Here is a 9,027-nt window from a genome sequence, read left to right on the forward strand (position 1 = left end):
AGGGCCGTGAGCAGGGGGTTGGTTCGGATGTGACCTCCAGGAAGCCCTGCCTTTGCTAGGACCCCATGACGAGGATGACTTCAGCAGCCTTGGGGGTGAACCGCGGAGTTGGCAGTCTGGCTCCTCCATATCCCAGATGGCTCAGAACAGTGAGTGATGGACTCGGAGAGGGATCTAATCACACAGACCTTTCAGCTAAGGTAAAATTACCTGGGGGAGGAACCTGAGAACTTCCCAACTGCCTCTTGGAGCTCTTGGGACAGGGAAACCACAGCAAAACCACCCTCTCTTTAGGTGCCCACCAGGTTCAAAGCCAACTCAGACCTTCCAATGCTGTTCTCCTGCTCCCCACACTCTTGATTCCTGTGACCCATTGCCGTGTCCCGTTGCAACACTGCCTCTTACACCAGAAGATCTGGTCCATTGGACCTCATCCATGGAAGATGTCAAGTCAATCTTTAACCAGACAAGCCCATTCAGCCTTCATATAACCGAGGAAGGCTTTGCTGGAGAGGGGAAAAGACACTGAGAATCAGCGGAGAAAGCAACACACCTGCAGTTCATGGGACAGGTCTATCTGGGACCGGGCATATCATAGCAACCAATTGGGATAGGAAGAGGACTGGAATATACTGGTGGCAATGTGCTAAGGCCCCAGTTGACTGCCCATTGGTTTGTCCACGTGAACTGGTAGGAAGTCAGGGGATATCTCCTCAGAAAGTCCACCCCAAGAAGGAAGGTCCCCACGCCTGTGGGCTGCACAGGGAGTGCTGTTGCCATATTTTGGGGGTTGCTGCCATTTGATCCAAGAAGGATGGCTTTTGCTGAGCTTCTTGACCGCCTTGGAGGCATGGGACGCTTCCAAGTCCTGTACGTGGCATCCCTGGCAGTCCCACTGCTCATGCTGGCCAGCCACAACCTTCTCCAGAACTTCACAGCTGGTATCCCCAACCATCGATGCCAGGTCCACTTCCCAGCCAACGAGACCCGGCTGGTCAATGGGAGCCAGGAGGAGGTTTTGCGGGCATTCATCCCCATGGATGGGCAGCAGAAACTGGACAAGTGCCGGCGGTTTGTGACAGTCCAGTGGCAGCTCTTGGAGGCCAACAGGACTTCTGCCAATGAGACCGAAGTGGCCACTGAGCCCTGCCTGGATGGGTGGAGCTACAGCAAAGAGTTTTTCTCCCATACCATTGTCACTGAGGTGAGCGGGGCCACTGAGGAGCTGGAGCCCAGGGAGGGTTTCCATAGACACCTGGGGCAGTGAGATCTGAGTTCGAGTCCTGGCTCCATTGAAAAGCTATAGGAGCACGTTGCTTCCCCACCACATCCGTTGCCTGTAGAGATTAAGCAGCTTGGACTTCAGGTTGGGGGTGGTCTCTGAAGCAATGGGGGAGGAAGCTGTGCCCTGCCAGACACAGGGGGACTGTGATCTCAGTCCTAGCACTGATTTGGGTCAAGATCTGGGCAGCACCTGGTGCAAGGGGGTCCAATTTCAGCCACGTGTCCTCCAACGCCAGCCAAAGGGGCCTGTACAGTGCCTGGCACTCCCTGATCCTGGCTTGGGGGTGCGTACAGTGCCCAACATTTCAGGACCCCAATCTCCATTGCTGTCTATCTATGCTGGGGAGGGCAGGGGGCTATCTCCACCCAGCCCCCCGGGTTCTACCTTCTCTCACGAGATCTCTCCTCTCCTGGCAGTGGGACCTGGTGTGCGAGTCCAAGACGCTGAAGCAGATGGCTCAGTCCATTTACATGGCTGGGATCCTGGTGGGCTCGGCCCTGTTCGGGAGCCTGTCAGACAAGTGAGGCCACAATCTGACAGGGATGGGAGTGGGGGGCACTGGCAGGGCTGGGAGGGGGGCAGGGGACTGCAGGGCAGGAGTGAGGAGCACCGGCAGGGCTGGGGGGCACAAAGGGTGAGGGGTGAGAGAGAGGGGCACTGGCAGGGCTGGGACGGGCAGGGGGCTTCGTGGTTAGAGCAACAGAGCTCCGCTCTTATCCTGGGAGAGGCTGGGTAGCAACTGCCAGGATGGGGTCAAGTTACCCCTTAAATAGAAGGGGGAATTTTACCCTGGGGTAAGTTGCCTGACATCTCAGGCACATGTGTCCGCTCCTTATCCCTAGATAACTTCCCGCCCAGTGCCAGATGCCTGCAGTATCACCCAGTGGCCAGGTGCTGTCACAGCACCTGCTGAAGACAGCTCCTCCTGGCAGGGCTGAGATGATCTTGTTCCTGGAGCAGCCATTTTTACTCTGGGAGAAAAAGGCTGAACATCGGTGCAGGTTTCTCCTGGGAAAGCAGCAACTTTCCCAGGAGAACCTGAATGTCTGGAAAAAGCCTGGGTGTCCCCTGCTTAACCCAGGAGAACAGCACCCTGGGATAATGGGTCTGTGTGTCCATGCCCCACCCCATTTGCCCTCTTCCGGCAGGTTCGGGCGCAAGGCGCTGCTCGTCTGGTGCTACCTGCAGATGGCCACGACAGGGACCTGCGCTGCCTTTGCGCCTGGCTTCACTGCTTACTGCACGTTTCGCTTTCTGGCTGGCCTGGCTATGTCTGGCATCACACTCAACTCCGTATCCCTGTGTGAGTTGGAGCCCCCAGCCCCCCGATCTAAGCCCCTAGCCCCAGCTCCCCTCCAAGGGTGGGGAGGGAACCCAGGCACCCAGGCTCCCAGCTCCCCTCTCCCTTTCCAGAAGACCCAGGCCTCCTGGTTTCCCCCACCCTTTCTGAACTATCAGACCTGACCTGCCCTTCCCCCACAGTGGAGAAGGAACCCAAGCATCCAAGCTCCCAGCCCCCTCGCTCTAACCTGCTAATCCCCTGAGCCAGGAGAAACCCCAGGCACCTGGGCTCCCAGCTCCCCACTGCCCTGCCCCACCAGCTCCCACTCTCCTCCCAGAGTGAGGAGGGGACCCAGGAATCCAGGTTTCCACCCCCGTCACCAGCTTCTGAACCCTCAAACACCACTCCCCTCCCAGGCATCTGGGCTCCCAGCATCCCCTGCTCTATCCCACCAGAACCTGCTCCCCTTCAAAGCCAAGAAAGTACCCAGGCACCCAGGCTGGCAGACACCCCACCCCACCCCACCCCACCTCACCCCCAGCCCCTGTGCTTTGCCTGCAGGCATGGAGTGGATCCCGACCCACATCCGGGCGGTGGTGGGCACCTTCAACGGATACTGCTACACCACGGGGCAGTTCATCTTGGCCGGCATTGCCTTTGCTATCCCGGACTGGCGCTGGCTCCAGCTCACTGTCTCCCTGCCCTTCTTCATCTTCTTCCTCTACTCCTGGTATGGGCAGTTCTGCTTGGAGACAACCCAGGCACCCGGGGATCCCAGGCCCCACTCTCCTCCCCGGGAACCCACAAGTCCAGACTCCCAACACGCCTTGCTCTCAGACCCTACTTCCCTCCCAGAAAATCCAGGCATCCGGGCGCCCAGCCTCCCCTGCTCTAACCCTCAGCCCCGACTCCCCTCCCAGAGCTGGAGAGAACCCAGGTGTCCAGGCTCCCACTGCCTCTGCTCTAACTCCCTAGTTCCCACCTCCTTTCCAGAGCAGGAGCAAACCCAGGTGTCCGGGTCCCCTTCCTTTAACCCCCTTGGCCCCCAAACACTTCCCAGAATTGTGGATTGGATCCAGGTGTCCTGGTTCCCCAGGCCCAGCAAGGGGGCTGGAAGTCGGGACCCTGGGGTCCCTCCCTGATTTTTCTCCTTGCCAGGCTCTTTGTGGAGTCTGCCCGGTGGCTGGCGATCGCAGGGAAGCCAGAGCGTGCTGTGGACGAGCTCAAGAAGGTGGCAAAGATCAACAGGAGGAAGGAGGAAGGCGACAAACTCAATACCGAGGTGAGGGACCCGCCAGGGCCCAGGGGGGCGGGGAGGGAATGGAAAGGGAAAGGGTTAAAAGGGAAAGCACCAGATCCTGCCAAATAGGCCCCGCCCCCCAGATAAGTGGAAGCCTTTGGGGGCAGGGCCTGTTGGTTCAGGCTCTGGCTTTCCTTGTTGAGGTTCCACCCCACAAAATGGCCCCGCCTCACAAAGCAGGCTCCACCCACAGCCAGGCCCTGCCCATAATGAAGGCCTGCCTCACAAAACAGGCCCCGCCCACACAGGCTTCCACCTATTGGTTCAGACTCTCAGCAAACTCATGCCTTTGGTGTTGAGGCCCCACCCCCAAACAGGCCCCACCCCCCAAGGTTTCTGCCTATTGGTTCAAGCTCTCAGCATACTCAGGCACTGGCTTTTGATGTTGAGGCCCCACCTCCAAACAGGCTCTGCGGAACAAATAGGCCCCACCCACAAGTAGCCCCTGCCCACAAAACAGGCCTTGGCCACTAGGCTTTCTACAAACATAATGGGTCCCAACACAACCTGCAAGGCCACACCCCCAACACTTCAGGCCCCACCTCCAACACATCAGGCCCCCACCCCCCAAAGGACACAGAGCAATGAGCCCAGGCTCTCTGCAAATTCTGGCACTCAGATTCACCGTTGTAGCCCTGCCCACAAAATTAGCCACACCCCATGTAACAAACCACACCCACATGCTCAGACCCCACCCTCAAGGGTGTAAAGCTCTCTGCAAAGCCTGGTGCTCACTTTTGCTGTTGTAGCCTTGCTCATGCCATAAGCCCCACCCATGCACCAGGCCACACCCAGACCCCCAGTGGCATAGAGAAATGGCTCCAGGCTCTCTGCAAACTCTGATGCTCGCCTTTGCTCTTGAGGCTCCACCCACAACATAGGTGCCACCCCATGCACCAGGCCACAGTCACACCCACCAGGCCCCGCCTCCAGGGAGGTCCAAGCTCTCTGCAAATCCCAGTGGTCACCTCTACTGCCTTCCCTGCTCCCATCCAGGTCCTGAGCTCCCTGCTGCAGAAGGACCTGTCGTCAATCCTCTCCCGTCACACCATGGCTGACCTCATCCGGACACCGGCCATGAGGAAGATCTCCTCGGGGGTCTCCTTTGTCTGGCAAGTCCTCTAGCCGGGAGTTGGGGGTGTTTGAGCTCCCAGCTGGCCCTACTCTAACGCAACAACCCCCCCTCCACAACCCCCCATCCAAATAACCAAAGACTTCCCATGATGCACCCACAACAGTTTCCTGTGGTGCATTATGGGAAGTTCTGACCAAAGGAGAATGGGTCTGGTGGTGATCACTGGCTTCAAACCCCTGGAGGGCAATGATAGGATGGAGATGGACTTTTTCTGTAGCCACAGGGGATGGGACTGGGAGCAACAGCCGCAAGCCACAGCAGGGGAAACTGAGGCAGGACATGAGAAGGAATGCTCTGACTCTGAGTGGAGTCATGCATTTGAATGGGTTGCCCAGAGACATGGGGGAATCTCTGTCCCTGGAGGTCTCCAAGAGCAGGTAGGATGGACACGTGCCTGGGATGGTATAGCCAGAGACAATCTTATGTGGGGCAGGGGGCTTGATGTGACCTCGTGAGGTCCTTTCCAGTCCAACTTTCCCAGGATCCTATGAAATGTGGACAATTTCTTGCTACTTCCCATGTAGGTGGAAAGGAGAATTATCATCTCCATGGTCATGGTCCGACCCACTCTAAACGCCATGGTCCCTCCATCCCTAGGTTCTCCACCAGCTTTGCCTACTATGGCTTGGCCATGGATCTCCAGGACTTTGGGGTCAACATCTACCTGACGCAGCTCATCTTCGGAGCCGTTGATTTCCCAGCCAAATTGATCTCTGTGCTCACCATCACCTTCGTTGGCCGGCGTTTCTCCCAGGCCTTTGCCCTCATCCTGGCGGGGCTGTGTATTCTCACTAACATCTTCATCCCTCAAGGTGATCTTGTTGGGGGAGTGAAGAACAAGAGAGTAGATCACACTGGCCAGACTCTTGGGAGGTCAGATCTGGCTCAGCCCTCTGCTCCAGCCCCGTCTGAGCCAAGCTAGACAGGGGTTGGTCCAATCAACCACCTCCCAAATGAGGACGTTCTTCTGAACCTCCCACCCCCTAACTCAGCCCGTTCCTTCTTCCACCACTTGCAAGTCAAAGGTAGCAATTCTCCGGCCCTGTTTGGGGCTAGAGAGGCCTTGTCTGGAGGCCTGGGTCCAGTTTTGGGCTCTACACATCCACAAAGATGTGAGCAGGTTAGAAAGAGACCAATAGAGACTCACCAGCTTGCCCAGAGGGGAACAGGAGTGAGGAGGCCAGGCTGGGAGGTTCTTCCACCTTTCCGTGGGCACCAGGGCCCTTCTAGGCACGTCCTTCCTGACCCCTCTGTTTCCCAGCAGAGCTCTCGACCATGCGCATGGTCTTTGCCGTCATCGGAAAGGGGTCACTGGCTGCCTCCTTCAACTGTGCCTACATCTTTTCTGGAGAGCTCTTTCCCACTGTGATCAGGTAGGTCGGAGCCAGTGCCAGGTCTGATGACAAAAGGGCACCAATGGCGGGTTGGTGAGTATGATACTGCCTTGGGGCAGGGGCAGGGGTGGGGGGCAGTTGTATGTCAGTTATGTCTTAAAGGAGAAGGATGCATCTCCCCACCCACCCACTGCTCTGTTCCTCGATCCCCGTAAACACTGCTCCATCCATCCGTCCATCCATCCTGCCTTCACCATTTTATCTATCCAACTGCTCCGTCTATCCATCCTGCACACCATCCCCATCCAAGCACCCATTCACCCAACTCATCCACCCACCCACCACCCCACTCCATCCATCCATCTCCCCACCCAACCATCCCCATACACACCTGTCTCTCAATGGCCTCTGCAGGGTCTGTGTGACCAGCTCCCCGCTGGTGGAAACCTCCCACGGCCTCTGGGACCACATTCCCAGGAGCAGAAACCAGCCATGCTCTCCTGGGGCCACGAGTTGGTGTCAATACCATCAGTGGTCATGAAGGGGCCACCGTTGATGCTATTCCCTTCCCCCCACCCGTAGGCAGACCGGCATGGGGCTGGGTGGCACCATGGCCCGAGTTGGGGGCATTGTGGCCCCGCTGGTCCGGATCACAGGTGAATACTTGCCCTCCCTGCCCTTGGTCATCTACGGTGCCGCCCCCATCGTTTCTGGCATCGCCGCCTGCTTCCTGCCAGAGACACGCAACATGCCGCTGCCCGAGACGGTGGAGCAGGTGGAGAGACGGTGAGTGATGGCTGTAGCCCCGTGACCCCAAGCCCCGAGGGGACCGTTGGAGCTGGGCCCAGAGGTCATCCAAGTCCAAAGTGGACTTCTCTAACCCACTAGACACCACTACCCTCCCAAGGCTGGGGATAGGACCCAGGTGTCCAGGTCCCAGCCCCCGCTGATTGAACCCCCAGACCCCACTCCCCTCCCAGAGCCCCTTCCCCAACCCCCACTCTCTTCCCAGAGAACCCAGGTGCCCAGGTCCCCAGCCCCGACTGCTCTAACCCCCAGACCTCCCCCCGTTGAAAACATATTAAAAATGAATATTATTAACAATTAATAAAATTAGATATCAGACTCACCCAAAGAACCTTGTCTGCCTCTGTCCTTAGACCAACACGGCTACAACCTACACTCCTATTAAAAATTAAGACTTTTATCATTCAAAACTGATAACACTTAAATAAGAAAAAAAAGTGCTGTAAAATATTTTACAATGTATAAAAATAGTATAAAGTGGTGTAAAAGCAGTGTAAAATGGCATACAATGGTACTGGGGTTTAGGTTGTAGCCGTGTTGGTCTAAGGACATAGGCAGACAAGGTTCCTTGGGTGAATTTGATATCTTTTATTAGACCAACCCAAATAGTTGGAGAAAAGTACAATGGTACTAAAACTCATAGTTTACAATTTATAAAAATAAGCCTTTTATCATTCAAAACTGATTTATAATTGAAGATTTCTGAAACATTATAAGAGGATCCTTTTTTAAAGACATCATCCTTTGGGTTTTCTCAAGAAAAATCAACCCCTTCTTCAAATATTTAGGGGAACAGCTTGTGTTGTGTCCAGGGTAACCGTTGTTTGACGAAGAGGTTGGATGACGATGGGTTTGTCTGGGACGGCTTGGACAGGGCCGACCCTGCCTCAGGCAGGGGTTGGACCGGGTTGACCTCTGGAGCTCCCTTCCACCCCCACTTCCCTAGGATGTCTGCGATTTCAGGCAGCCAAGGATGTAGGATCATGGGAAAGTCAGGCTGGAAGGGATCTCACGAGGTCTAGTAGATGGGTAGATGACCCATGGAGGTCCCTTCCAGTCCAACTGCTCGGTGACCCTATGATTTATCCCAGCCAAGGATGAGCATCATAGGAAAGTCAGGCTGGAAGAGATCTCATGATGTCTAGTCCAGCCCCCTAGATGGGCTACATGATCCATGGAGATCCCTTCCAGCCCATCTCTTCTATGATCCTATGATATAGGCCAGCCAGGCATGAAGCATCATAGAAAGGTTTGGCTGGAAGGGATCTCACAAGGTCTAGTCCAGGCCCCCAGATGGGCTACGTGACTCAGGGAGGTCCCATCCAGCCCGACTTCTCTATGATCCTATGATTTCTGCCAACCAAGGACGTAGGGTCATAGGAAAGTCAGGCTGGAGGGGATCTCCCAAGGTCTAGTCCAGCCCCCTAGATGGACTAGATGACCCACAGAGGTCCCTTCCAGCCTGACTTCTCTACGAGACTCTGACAAGAGAGAGACGCTTGCTTGGGGGGGCGGAGAACATGAGAAGGACCCACGCTGCGGCTTTGATTTTGGGGCATCTGGTTTAAATCAGTCTCTTCTGCTGACAGTGCTGAGGCCTGTTTGTTTTCCTTCAATTAATTAATTAAGATCAAGGAAGGCGACGGAAGAAGAACAGCAAATGAAGGTGCTATTGAATTCCAGCAAGCTGGACCCGGACAGAGAAGCCAGCTAAGGAGAGGAAAGGAAGAGCGATTGTTTTCCATGCAGGGGTTTTATTTTGGCTGGAAATATTTATGGAGCGCGGCCCTGGGAAGACGCAGCAGAGAGTGGCGGGATTGAATTTCACAGGCTGCCCAGCATGCGGCATTGCTGGGAGCAACGTGAGGAACCAGGTGTCCGCCT

At 56.0% G+C, this 9,027-nt stretch overlaps 1 protein-coding gene across 1 annotated transcript in view; it reads left to right on the forward strand.

Moving 5' to 3' along the window:
- Window positions 1-19: 19 nt before the first annotated feature.
- The window catches only part of LOC102379157, a 24,115-nt gene continuing 15,107 nt past the window's right edge, over window positions 20-9,027 (forward strand). The window contains 9 exon segments of the mRNA XM_025193559.1: window positions 20-1,204; window positions 1,702-1,805; window positions 2,434-2,588; window positions 3,129-3,297; window positions 3,726-3,849; window positions 4,864-4,979; window positions 5,600-5,814; window positions 6,267-6,375; window positions 6,919-7,122. Coding sequence (XP_025049344.1) covers window positions 815-1,204; window positions 1,702-1,805; window positions 2,434-2,588; window positions 3,129-3,297; window positions 3,726-3,849; window positions 4,864-4,979; window positions 5,600-5,814; window positions 6,267-6,375; window positions 6,919-7,122 — 1,586 coding nt within the window. The 5' untranslated portion in view covers window positions 20-814.

This window comes from Alligator sinensis, unplaced genomic scaffold (assembly GCF_000455745.1).
Source record: "Alligator sinensis unplaced genomic scaffold, ASM45574v1 scaffold1318_2, whole genome shotgun sequence".
Lineage (NCBI taxonomy): Eukaryota > Metazoa > Chordata > Crocodylia > Alligatoridae > Alligator > Alligator sinensis.